Consider the following 13,228-nt stretch of genomic DNA (forward strand, 5'->3'; position numbering starts at 1 on the left):
TCCTACGACATGTCTGAAATGTCAAAATTCAAAGCGTTCATTAATTTATGGCCACCCATAAATCGGGATCTGTCCCACACAGGTACAGGGTTCCGTTGGCAAGTAGCTTATGATTAAAATGTTTGGGAAGGAATCAAGTAGACTTAAGAGACAAAGTTTTGCCAGACTTACCATTTAAGAAAACTCAACTTTATGGATGATAACACTTGGTCTGCAGCGTATAGTGTGCGTCACTTTATGGTAGAGTCGCACTATTGAATTAATTTCGATAAAAGGGACATTTAGCCATTCAGCAAGTTAAATAGCTATCACCCGAAACCGTATGGGACAAATCGATTTGTTGTGTCAATTAGCAATTGATGAACCGATGTTGTCGGCCAATCGCTTCAGCCCTTGTTTACAAACTCATCAGACAGTCTTCTCACGGTCTGCGAGGACAACTCTAATACATCTCATTAACAGCGCGAAGGGGTGGCTCGTTTTCCACGTGGTAAAACTTTTATCACACTTCCCGTTCCGCCGTCTGAAGCCACACAACGTCGTCGGTCGTCGGTCGCGCCGTGCCACGAGTCCAATCTATTTCCGATCAATCGAACGGCGACAACGACGAGTCGACGACAAGCGTCGATACCGACGGCGATTTCCCGGCGGGAGTTCGTCCCAAGCTTGGCCCATAAAAAGGCCCCAACACTTCCGCCCTTCGGTGTCCACCCTTTTCGGTGCGTCTCGCTGTGCCACAAAGCAACAAAGTGCGTAATCCACAGGGACCAGGGTTCGTCCGGCGGGTATCGTTGGTGGCGCGTGTACGGTCCATTTAGCCCACCAGCATCAGCCAAGCGTGCGTCACGGAAGCCTGGGCTACCTGGGTAAAACATGAATTATCCGACGATGGGTGCCACAATTAGGCCCACGTGTCGGTGTCCTTGCCATCCTTATTATCACAGAGTGGTTCACCTACCCGGGACGAGATTGACTCACTTGTCTTACATCCTTAGACCTCGAAAGAGGTGACCAGGAGCAGGGTCCAGAAAAGGGTCAACTCTACTCCAGCGCTCCAAGCCACCAGTTGGAGTGCACCGACGGAAGGATAATCTGCCAGTCTGCGTGTGCCACTCCTAAGGATTCATATTACATATTACGACCCAACGAGACGCGCGCCAATTCGATGGGCGCTTACGATGGCCCCGTAATCCTCGGTCTCCAACCCCGCGCCGTACGATTCTACCACCGATACGGATCCGTAGGTCAGCTACCGGGTCATTGGCTCGTGGTTTCGTATCAATAAATAGTGCATTTTATTCACTTTTTTGAACTCATATATATTTAGTCACAACTAAAGGTGGGTCCAAAACAGGATAGTCTTATCAATACAACTTGATGTAAATGGGTGTTACATGGGTCGCAATCCAAATTCACATTCCGTCATATCGATATCACATTCGAGTGCACTCTCTAATCTTCCTTAATCATTGTAATGGATAGCTTGGTGGCCAACTATCTATATCGTCTGTTGCAATAAAGCGAACCTGACACCTGACAAAGCGAGCACAGAACAGAACATCTTGTAAAGGAAAACTCCAAACACTCATCGCCAATACTTTCGCTTTCACTATCGCTGGCGCTGCGTGCCAACTTTCTACAACACAAATTCTCGACCATCGACAACAAAAAACCATCATCATCATCATCGTCACTAGAAACTCTCACACGGCTCTCTAGGGTAAGGCTCGACCTCCCCATCGCGCCCTCACAGTTTCGATGGACCTACCCGAACTTCCTTCCGGAGAGATAGGCTCTGCTCCGGACAGACTGCGTGACGAAACGATCCTACGGTGGCCGTTGCCAAAAAGCGACTGAGCCCCGGAGCCACCGCGCGGAGTCGTTGGCCGTTTTCGTGGTTGCTCGTCCTGGGCGGCCACTGTTGCTGCAGTGCGTGCCTGCCTTCCTTCTCGTCGTTTTCCCTTTGCCACGATGGGAAATTTGATATCTTTGCGCGCGCGACGCACACACGACTTCCACGGCAGGCTTTTCGGACTCACAGTAAATTGTTACAACCTTTCGTTGCGTGTGTGTGGCTATGTATTGGTGAGTGGCGCCCTTGTCGCCCCCCAACCGGAATGGAGCCTTTGGAAAATGGAGAGCTAAAATTCGAAGGCGCCGAGTTTAGACCAGTTTGGTACAACGGAGACACGAACCCAGCGAATGGTGTCCGTGCTGTCGTTTACCGGTTTTCTTAATAGATGGCGCTTTTCACGATGGTAGCAAAGTGAGAAGAGTGAAAAGTGAGAATGAAAAAGAAAAAGACATTGAGGCTAAAAATGAGTTGAGGCAAGGATTTCAAACAGAGATTATTATTGGAAATTGATTTTGTAAACAGTTTATGGAAAATGAGTAAAGAAAACTCCTTTTGTGAGCTTAGTACAGAAAATTTTAACGACTTTCAGTGATTCATTCCATCGGAAGCACCTAATGGAGTTTTCCCTCACGAAAATCCACCACAGATTGATTGCGGACTTATCTAATGGTGTTGTTTTCTAATTCTCTCCAGCGCCACAGCGTTTCATAAACGTTATCAAACTCATCCTCCGCACGTCGACCAGACCAGCGCTCTCTGATTACTATCATTTTCCAATTCCAACCCACTTGAGGGTTGCCGTTATCCGACGACGCGCGCGCGCCAGGAAGTTATTAATTTCACAAGCTAACGCCTCACGCACCGGGCGCTCCTCCGATCCAGTTTCGCCATCGATCAATCAAAGGCCGATCTCCATCAGCATATTATCGAGGCATCGTCAGCATAGCGCACTTGGGGGGCCGCTTGGATCGTCGCGTTGGCCCAATTCCGTGTCGGCCCGTGGGGAGTGTCCCCGTGCCGACGGGACACGGGACGGGACATCGCAGAGAAACGGGAGAAGAAAAGGTTACAATACGGCCCCAGCATCCCCGGTGCGGGGTGCGTGCGTTGTTGAGCCCGGGCCCCTCGGCTCAACTAGTTCGCGTCCCACAGCCGTCCTTTTGATGGGTGCCGCGCCATGTACCATGTGGTGAAAGAGGCCATTCTGGGTGCGTCCAGACGACGAATAAATATAAAAGCTAGCAACCCATCGGTACCGGAAGATTATTCCGTGTCCGGAGCGCGGATCGTGCACATCGTTCATCGGCAGCACCATGCAGTTCTTGTTCCTGTTGGCGTTGGCTGGTCTCGGTCTCGTCGGCGCACAGATTCCCGGCTTCGGTACCTGCCCGGACTATTCGCCGATTTTGCGCTTCAATCGGACGCGCTTCCTGGGCACGTGGTACGAGATCGAGCGATATTTCACCGTGACGGAGGTGGCCACCAAGTGCGTCTCGGTCAGCTACGAACAGCGAGCCGACGGGAAGATCTACGTCCGCAATGCGTACACCAATCGATTGTAAGTCTCCGGTGTGTCTCTGAAGTTCGGGATGTATGGGTGAACTGAAATCGAAATCCACATCCACAGCAATGGCGTCGAACGAATCATCTCGGGCGTGATGGATAAGGGGAGCAAAGTGAAGGACGGACGGTACCAAATTGAGTACTCATCGTTTCCGTACAACTACAACGCGTCGGTGATGGTCCTCGACACGGATTACGATTCCTTCGCGGTGCTCTACTCGTGCAGCTCGTTCGGACCGGTTGGCCACGCAGGTAATGTTCCTGATTCTAAGCTCCAATTCTAGTGGAACCTTATGGTAATCTCCGCTCTCCAATCCACAGTGTCAGCCTGGCTTATGGGTCGCGAGCGGCTTCCAGCCGGCCCGGTGCTACAGCGGGCCTATGGCGTGCTAGATAAGTACAAGATCTCGCGGACGTTTTTCATGCGCACCAACCAGGAAGACTGCGTTACGAGACCACCACCGGAACCGGCCATCGATCCGACGGAAGCCACCGTTGCCGACCCCGCACGCAGCGATGGTGTGGTCGTACGGACCGAGGATGACCTGCAACAGCTCCGCAGTGACATCTTTGCCGGTGCTCCGCCGGGGCCTCTGCCCGCCGATCCCGTTATAGCGGATCAGCAGTGATCGTATTACTCTACTTCTCCGGAAGCTGCTAAGGCTATATACGTTACAAAGATATCTACATAATTTGGGTACTTTTTTATTATTCATTCATCCCGCTATGGTACAATAAAACGGGAGTATGGCTCCACAGTTCACAGAATACCGCCGTGGGAAGTCGCTTAATGGCCCGAAAGAAATGGCGAGCACGAATGGTGTTCGCAGAAAGTCGTTTAGCCATGTCACTGCCAAGTTCACGATCACCTTCGACTTTTCGCCCAGGCTTCGCCGCGGTTGCGCGTGGAAATTGGGTCACGGGTGCGCCGTGTCCGACTTTTCCTTTCGCGCGACACACTGCTGGCCCTGCTGCGATCGGGTGTGCGGGTGGTGTGCTGCACGAGCTCCCACACACAGAACCAGTTTCGTGCCGGGCGGGTGCCCACTTTGAAGCCCACGTTTCCCCGCTCGTGACTTAGACCTCTGCGAAGTCGTCGCCGAAGTCGAAGCCGAAAGAGAAACGACTTGTGCGACGGACCCTCGGAAGTTCAACAACTCTCGCGCGCGCGCCTCTCTTCGTCGTGTGCTACACTTTCTTGATGTCAACGAAGCATCTTGTGGAGTCTGTCTTGGGGTGATTGATGCTCGACAGGGAGAGAGAGCGCGCTCGTCTCAGGTCGTGCGAAGAAGTGTACGATCAGTTTTGATAACGCACATAAGGTAAGTGATCTGCACCGAGGGGCAGATCACTACCATTAAGTTGGATCAATCGGTACGTGCGTAAGACTCGCAATTACTGGTCTTCGGGCCACGGGTTCCAGCGATGCAATTGTTTATTGATGTTCGTTTTAGGTGCAGAGAGACTGCCGAGACCAGCAATTTCCAAGCCAACGGCAGTTAATTTGCCTAATGGATGCGGTTTTGTCAGTGAATGACACAAACATATTAGAAAGGTTGTCTCCATCTCCCGAACACCTGGACCCGAGACGCTAATTAAATGAACCCCCTCTGGCTAATGATGGCCCGAAATTACTCATACTCAACTAATAAAGTCCACTCCACCCTGTCGGCAGTAAACACACTTTCGCCACGCCTGGCGTGGTGTGCTGGAAGCTCCAAAATATGGGTCACTTACCGAGCCAAGCTGGCCGCAGGAGTTTCGGAAGACATTTCTTGCGCTTGTTTAATTACCGGGTTGGGTCGGACCGGCGCTAGCGGCTCGATGGCTCCGACCTGGCCTGGCCAGGAGTCAATGGCAATTACAACTGGCACTGGCCCGTTGTCGGTCGTTTAACCGGTTTCTGGGAAGTTCTGTTGACGCTTTCGTACCAACCGAAAATGTCCCGCGTCCTTTGATCCGACAACGAACCGGATCGCCACCGTGAACAAAAAACAGTATCATGCATAAACGGCACAATTCATCATACCGCTAATCAACGGACCCCGGGGGATAACGGTGGCTAACGGCGGCGACGAAACTTGCGCAAAGTGCAGTGCCCAATTTAGGCCTATGTCGGCCACCCGGCCTCTATGCTGCCCACGGTGGACTACTACTAGCAAGGGGTCTTTGCATGTTTTGCTTTCGCCAGGCCTCATGTCTCATTTTTTTGTTTTATAATTTGTGGTGTGGCCACGTGCCGAGAGGGTGGTTTCGCAAACCCGGGCCGGGAAATTAGTTCATGGTGGACGACAAAAGAAAAGCGATTTTAGGCGGTTCGTGGACAACCGCACATAACAGTAGTGCATCTTCCCAGGACGGCACCGATCACCGTTAAATGAGTTTAGATCGAACGCCCATTTTCGGTGGGTTTGTTGTAGTTTCCCCCTGAACGAACGGTGGCCGACCGAGAAGGGCGAGGATGCACGATCGCAGCAACAGGCACACGGCGGAGCCAGCGACTCCCCTACCTTGCCGGGATCATCATGCAACGGGCCGGCTCTCGGGCCGGCGTCTCTAAAATTCCACAGTAGCCCGCTCGGTGGCGTCATTGCTTTGCGAGACGTCTACCGAGGCGGACCTGAAGCTGTTGCAGTTCTCTGGACCAGTGTGTGATCGTGCAGAAAACGGTTCGAAGCGAAGTGAGTGATCGAAGAAAAGTCAACATCCGTTGTTTGATTGAACAGTGAAGACGCATTACAAGCAACCTTCAGAAGAAGCTAAGGTCGCATAAAAGTTGCGCAGCATTTTCGGACTATAATTGCGGCGAAAATAATTCCTGATCTAATGGTGGTGGCTGGCGAACAACTGTAATTATCGTGCACAGTGTTGTTGTGGTATACCGAAAAAAAGGACTTCAATTTACGAGAGTGACACTCAAGAATCGCAAAGCAAAGCTGAGCTTATGTTGCGATCCCTCCAGAACACGGATACAATGGCAGCTATCGGGTATGTGTGAACGGAGTTAATCCATTCGAGCACCGACATGATTGGGTGGTGAGCTGGTCGTCTTTTGATATGATAAACACACTTGGAAAGCAAATTGCTTACCGATAGCAAACAGGCTCGTTCGGCTTTGTTTTACATCAAACAGAGAGATCAACGGTTGGATCGAAGCGGATCGCTTAGCCGTACTTACACCGTGTTTACTTTTTAATCAGGGTCAAAGCCTAAAGGCTGTGGCCTTTCGTCATGAACGTGAGAAACTTGATTGCTACGGACGTTCCCGCGGGTGGCTCATCCGCGCGCCCGATTCAACACGTTTGCGTTCCTCCCGGTAACATTGTAGCGGTATGTAGGTCGTATAGTTTCTCCCAATGCCAAGGTGTTTCTGAACCTATCATGATCCATGGTTGCATTCCATTTCCGTCTGTCTAAATATTGAAAGTGATTGCCTAAAGTAGCCCGTGTGGTTGTTACAGATCTTGTTGGTCTCATAATGACACGAGATTCAATTGGCCATTCGTTACTCGCCGCAGGAAATGCACTTATAGCTTACAGCGCGATCGTGCAGGATCATCAGCCTCGTTAACCGTTGCATCATTCTCTCGTCGTCTTACGATCACCAAATCCTACTTTTACTGGGACCCAGCTCGGCATGCATCCCGCTTATCGTGACGTTCGAAAAATCATAAACAAACCCCAAACAAACGCACGCCGAATGCCGATTACAGCATCGGTCTCATCGGTAACCGCCCCATCGGCCACCGAGGCCAAACATATAACTCACCGCCATCATCATCATCATCATCTGGCACGCACTTTTGGGTTCACCTACGGCGCAGCGTGCGATGCATCTCTGGGGGAAAGTAAGCCTACCGCAGATAGCGGCAGTCGCGAGCCGCTACAGGCGTTGGTTTAAATTTCCTCGTTTTCTTTGTGTCGTAACACGCCCGAAAAATCTAGCCCACACACCGATTGGCTGATTGGGGTGGCTCGTTTGATTTGTGGCATTTGAAGCTAGAGGCCAAGCTAAGCGGAAATAGATACGTCAGCGGTGCCACTGTGTCGGTTATTGATGCGCAAATGTATTCATTGTACGTTACATCAATTGAAAATTCTTTTCATAAATCCTCGGACTTTAGTTGATCGCCGGCTTGCTAAGCAATTAAGAATTTCGATTGATAGCTCCTGTTTGCATGTTGATTGATTCAAAATGCTGCGGATGCACTTTCACGTTGATCAGCCTCCCACAATGTCCATCGAACCTTGCTAACACATTGAAACACTCAGCATTATGCAATCGCGATCGGTTGAAACTTGAACCCTACTGGCTACACCTTTTCGAAACAACCGGTTGATCGACCTTCGTGCCCCTTCTCGCTGGCCGCCACGTGCTGACCACTACGTGACAAGGGCTCCGTTCGCATGCAGCACAGGTGGAAACACTAGCAACTGTTTGATGAATTGTGCCTAATTTTTTCGCCACCACCTATTGCCCAAACGTGGTGCGTCCAATCGAAAATGATCTCAATTTTCCGTTGATGAACAACCGACGATCGGCGTCGGGTTCGTCGCTTTTGCCGCGTTCGAGTCGATCCGTCGCTCGAGCGCCTAAATTGAAAACGTTTTTTTTTCTTTCATGCGCATTGCATACACCACATTAGGGTCATTAACGCAATAGAGTGGCTTCATCGGGGCAACAATTAAAAGCGTATGGCGTGTGGCGCACTGTCGTACTTTCTCCCCTTACACACACCTCTGTTTGGGTCTATCGTTCAACGGAGCACATAATTATGCCCTCATGGCGCTGTGTGGCGAGACAAAAGGATAACCGGTGCCCCAAGAGGCCCCAATCTGTCGGGACGTACCAGGAATCGGATGTAATTGTTGAACGTTTGCGACACGGAGTTCCATACAGTCGATAAGACATTAACACTTCATTTCGACCATCTTTATAGTGGCGGACGACTGCGGACAACGATCGGGGGGTGCCTGCTGGTGACGATCTGCTTCTGGTTGGCGAAGTTGACACCGGTCGCCGCGCAGGTTCCGGGCTTTGGCCAATGCCCGAAGGTGCCGGTGGTGGAGGGTTTCGATACGTTCGCGTACCTGGGCCGTTGGTACGAGCAGGAGAAGTATCCGTTCTTTTTCGAGCTCGGCGGGCGCTGCATAACGGCTGACTACACACTGAACCCGGACGGCACAATCGGGGTTTTGAATAGGCAGAAAAACTCACTGTAAGTATCGCCATTTGGCAACGCACGCGTGGTGATGTGTCTTGAAACTCATCGATCTGGTCCGCTCGGTTACAGAACTGGCAATGAAAATTCCATCAGCGGATCGGCACGGATCGTGAAGTCGGCCAAGCTTGCAGTCAAGTTCCCAAGTGCGCCATGTAAGTCGGCTCGGGAAGTTTTGTTGAACATTTTTGCACAAACATTCATCGTGTTATATTCTTTTACAGTCAATGTTGAAGCGCCTTATTGGGTGATCGGTACGGATTACAAATCGTACGCCGTGGTCTATGCGTGCTCCGATCTGCGCGGTCTTATCAGTGCCAGTAAGTGGTCCAATACTGAAGGATTACGTTTAATGAGGTAATAGTTTGTAATCGATTTGTTTCGTGCATTCACAGAAGTAGCTTGGATTTTGACTCGCAAACGCCATCCGGACATCGAAACAATGAAAAAAGCGTACGCCGTGCTGGACAGTGCGAAAATCTCCCGAGCGTACCTCACGCGAACCGATCAAAAGAACTGCGAAGAGGTGAAAAAAGCGGGCAAGTTCATACTCAAAACGACGCCAATCCGAGGATGAGGAGGATACGCGTTTCGCTTTAGCTCCGGCAGCTAATATTTAATTTAAATAATAGAGTAGGGATAATAAAATAAACGATAAACAAATAAAAAGAACGAGGAGAAAAACGTTGAATGAAACGGTTTTTTTCATTCAATTCAATTTTTGTACTAAAACAGCTACACTGCTGCCCTCTGGTGGTGACACATGATGGTTTTTTGACACACATTTGGGTTTGAGTTTGACAGATTGCTGTTAACCGCCAAACCGACAACAACAAAAAAAAAGTTCAACGAATTGTTCGCAACGCAACGTAAACGTTCCAAAGAATATTGTAAAACTCTCGCAAAATGAATGTACAAGAGAACGTTATCACCATCGGAGGATCGGCACAGATGATAGCGGATTACTTGCGTGAGTATGCTGTCGCTGTTCGGCATCAACCGATGGCTCACTTCGTCAGCGCGCAAGCAACTTTTCCAGTTCTGTAAAACGACCTTCAATCCGCAGGGTTCGCCATGAACAATCTACTATTTCAGCGTGGAGTCTACCCGCCGAATGATTTTACGCCGATCGAAAAGTACGGCATTCCGATCTACATGTCTCAAAACCACGGCGTGTGCGAATTTTTCGACAAAGTGCTGCAAAAAGCTGAAGGTAGACTGGTCCGCGTTGACCATGAATCTTCCAACTGCCACTAACTATACTCGAATAACTTCTCTCGATGCTTCCAGAATGGACTTCCAAGAAAATGGTTAAATCGGTCATCTTTGTTATCCACAATGTGGCCACGAAGGAGATAATCGAACGCTGGGACTTCCAACTGAAGTACGAAGAGGGTAATCCGTCGGCAGACGGTACCAGCCAAGTGTCCTACAAGCCTCTGCCAAAGATCCAGGGCGAAATACGAGATGTAATGAGACAAATCACCTCCACAATAAGCTTCTTACCGGTGCTCGAGCAAACTTGTGCGTTCGATGTGTACATCGAACGGGACGGAGGTGATCTGCCCGAGAAGTGGGAGGAAATGCCCGATGTAGTAATTAGCAACAGCCAAACCGTGAAAATGCGTGGCTTCTCAACTGGAATACACGAGCTTGACACGTTCGTTACCTACAAACTGATGCCGTAGTGCAAAGCGGCGGCAAACAGTACGCATTCATTCCTTTTTCCCTCTCATTCACTTCTTTACACTTTTCTTGCTAATAAAATAATGTCATTACATCCAATTGTTTTTTACTGGTTTTATTAACGCATCGCCGCCAGACTAGGTTTCGATATTTTCCTACATGAGACAGTATGTATGCCTTGCCATAACAAGCCGGATGTTCTCCATCAGCCACTGGTTAGAAATGATACATTTCCTAAGCACTGTGCAGCTCGAAGAACGGGCTGATTACCGTTCACGCTGGCCACACCAATTCGGAAGTCCAGTCCGCCCTACCGTCCAATCGCAGCTAATCCGTTTGCTGGAAGAAGATGGGTGTGTGGTCGAGCATGTGCTTCTGGTTGCGGTCCAGGTTGTCCAGCGACGATTTCTTTTGGAACGTCACGAAGCCGTAGCCTTTCGAAACTCCCGTCTTCCGATCGAACACCACCTGTGCCCAGGAAACCTTTCCAAATTGGCTAAAATAATTACGCAACTCCCGGTGCCCCACGGTCCAGGCGATGTTGCCTACGAATATTTTCAACGAACGGGTACTGGCAGACATACTGTTCTGCTGGAAAAACAAAGGGAAATTGGGTTAGCAACTGGTGTACGGGATTGTTCCAAATAAATATAACTTACTTAGGATTAAGTGACTATGAACTATATAACTATATTATATGAACTGAATTGCCGGGCAAACCACGCGAAATGTTTGCACTGTTTACAAGACATGTGTTTACAGATTTCTTTGACAGAACAGGATACCACAGCACCTTGGCGACCTAATAAACGGCAGACGAATTCGAATTAATTATAAAAGTTTGACGCAAAAAAGGGTTAAATTCGTGTGTTTATCTAAATGCTTCTTGGTGCTCACAATTATCCTTTTTTATTGTTTCATTGTGCAAACTAATTTTACCGATTTAGACATGTTTGAGTTCTTCCCACACGATTTGCAGCTGACGGATCCTGCCCTGGGACAAACTGTCAGATACTTGACGGCTTGATTTATTTATGTTTTCGATAACAAAGGTCACATCGTTTCAAGGGTTTTGGATGTTCCGTGGCCGATAAACGCGAGCATTTCTGCCACAAAATGGAACCGGCCGAGTACCGGGCACTTCACGAAAGCCAGATGGAAAACAATAACGGTACGACGGCGTTAAATGTGTTCATGCACGTTGCCCCGCCAGTGTTCAGTGTCTTTCACACAGTCCAGTTGTTGGCTGTGGCCAGTGTTACTCACATTCCACTACGATTTCTGCTGGAGTACACCCTAATAGTGGTTCCGTTCGTACTACTTGTGACCGTGCTTCACCCGCTGGCCCTCAACATTACACTGACGCTACTCGTGCTCTCCATCATATCGGTCGTGCATCAGATACGCAATCGGCTTCACCTAACGCCGTTCGTGCAGGTTCCCGGCCGGTCACCACAGTTTCTAACCTGCGTCCGGGGCCTCATCAACCTGGTGACGGCGGTATGCATACTGGCCGTCGATTTCCGGTGCTTTCCTCGGGAGCTTGCCAAGACAGAAACCTTCGGCTACGGACTAATGGACGTCGGTGTGGGGTTGTACGTGTTCAGCAACGGAATCGTGTACCGGGTGCGCCCGGTGGACGAGAAACGATTAAGCCCTGCCAGGATACGGAGCATTGTGGTCGGTTCCACACCGCTCCTGCTGCTCGGATTCACCCGTTTCTTTCTGACCACCGAAATCGACTATCAACAGCACGTGTCCGAGTATGGCGTCCATTGGAACTTTTTCGTTACGCTCGCTTTCGTCAAGGTGCTCGGTACGATCGTAATGGATCTGGTGCGCGATCCAGAGCGGGTGAAGTTTGTCGCCATCACGCTACTGTGCTGTCACGAGATGTTTCTGCATCTTGGCCTTTCACGGTACGTGCTTAGTTCCGACACCGGACGAAGCGGGTTCGTCAGCGCCAACCGTGAAGGAATCGTGTCACTGCCCGGCTATCTGTCGCTCTTTCTCGCTTCCGTCTACCTCGGTTGGGTCGTGCGGCCCTCGGAGGAAATTGTGTTGGCGAAAAAGTTCTTGCGCCGTGCACTGAAGCTGGCGGTCATCGCGGCCGTCTGCTGGAAAATGCTGTACGTGTGCGAAGACATGTTTGGCATTTCGCGACGGCTTGCCAACATGGGCTACTGCTTCTGGGTGCTGGCGATCGGGGCCAGCATTACGGCACTCTGCATGCTGTTCGAGCTGTTCGTGTACTTTGTGCGCTTTGAGGAACCCAAGTCACCGGATCAGATCGTAAAGTCGGATGATTTCTGCATCCCGTACGTGCCGCTCATCCTGCAGTCGATCAACGCGAACGGCTTGTTCTTCTTTTTGCTGGCCAATCTACTCACCGGGCTGGTGAACATCGTTTTCCAAACGTTCCTCCTCGGGACGGGCGCCGCTCTCGTTATCGTGGGTTACTACACGTTCATGGTGTGCGTTACGGTTGCATTCCTTTACGTTAACAATGTGAAGCTTAAAATTTGGTAGGTAGCCAGTGAATTCGCGTCGTAGGCTAAGTGATCCATCCATCCGTGCCCAACTGCTCTAGTCTAGTCATAATCAGCGTTTTGTGAAATACAAGAGACAACGTGAGACACAAAGTAAGATAATTCCAAAGCACGTTAAACTGAAATGTATTGAAAAGTTTTTCTTTTCCTATTATTTATGTGTACACGGCCATCGATAGTCTTAAATAAATAAACGATAATTAAGTACATTTTCGAGTTTGTTTACGGTTTCGGCGCCTTTTGCCTTTTCATCAAATATACAAGCATCATTGTTGCATTAATTCTTGGTTTTTTCAAATACTGTTAAGTTGATAGGTAAACGTACGGTTCAGGAATGGTTCTCTCTCTCACAA

The 13,228-nt window shown here is 49.7% G+C and overlaps 5 protein-coding genes across 5 annotated transcripts; 4 read left to right on the top strand and 1 right to left on the bottom strand.

Moving 5' to 3' along the window:
- Positions 1–3,168: 3,168 nt before the first annotated feature.
- On the top strand, positions 3,169–4,047 carry LOC128270945 (lopap-like). Its single transcript, XM_053008374.1, has 3 exons — positions 3,169–3,413; positions 3,483–3,670; positions 3,740–4,047. The coding sequence occupies exons 1-3, from the start codon at positions 3,169–3,171 to the stop codon at positions 4,045–4,047; spliced, it is 741 nt and encodes a 246-aa protein (XP_052864334.1).
- A 2,345-nt stretch (positions 4,048–6,392) lies between these two features.
- Positions 6,393–9,217, top strand: LOC128270946 (apolipoprotein D-like). Its single transcript, XM_053008375.1, has 5 exons — positions 6,393–6,406; positions 8,359–8,637; positions 8,713–8,795; positions 8,865–8,960; positions 9,036–9,217. The coding sequence occupies exons 1-5, from the start codon at positions 6,393–6,395 to the stop codon at positions 9,215–9,217; spliced, it is 654 nt and encodes a 217-aa protein (XP_052864335.1).
- A 274-nt stretch (positions 9,218–9,491) lies between these two features.
- On the top strand, positions 9,492–10,410 carry LOC128273774 (mitotic spindle assembly checkpoint protein MAD2A-like). Its single transcript, XM_053011813.1, has 3 exons — positions 9,492–9,610; positions 9,707–9,853; positions 9,931–10,410. Exons 1-3 carry the CDS (start codon positions 9,547–9,549, stop codon positions 10,326–10,328), a joined length of 609 nt encoding a protein of 202 aa, XP_052867773.1. The 5' UTR covers positions 9,492–9,546; the 3' UTR covers positions 10,329–10,410.
- Positions 10,411–10,462: 52 nt separating this feature from the next.
- On the bottom strand, positions 10,463–10,908 carry LOC128274004 (uncharacterized). Its single transcript, XM_053012088.1, has one exon. It carries the CDS (start codon positions 10,906–10,908, stop codon positions 10,654–10,656), a length of 255 nt encoding a protein of 84 aa, XP_052868048.1. The 3' UTR covers positions 10,463–10,653.
- A 534-nt stretch (positions 10,909–11,442) lies between these two features.
- On the top strand, positions 11,443–12,855 carry LOC128273785 (uncharacterized). Its single transcript, XM_053011825.1, has one exon. It carries the CDS (start codon positions 11,443–11,445, stop codon positions 12,853–12,855), a length of 1,413 nt encoding a protein of 470 aa, XP_052867785.1.
- The last annotated feature ends 373 nt before the right edge of the window (positions 12,856–13,228 follow it).

Source organism: Anopheles cruzii, chromosome 3 (genome assembly GCF_943734635.1).
Source record: "Anopheles cruzii chromosome 3, idAnoCruzAS_RS32_06, whole genome shotgun sequence".
Classification (NCBI taxonomy): Eukaryota; Metazoa; Arthropoda; class Insecta; order Diptera; family Culicidae; genus Anopheles; species Anopheles cruzii.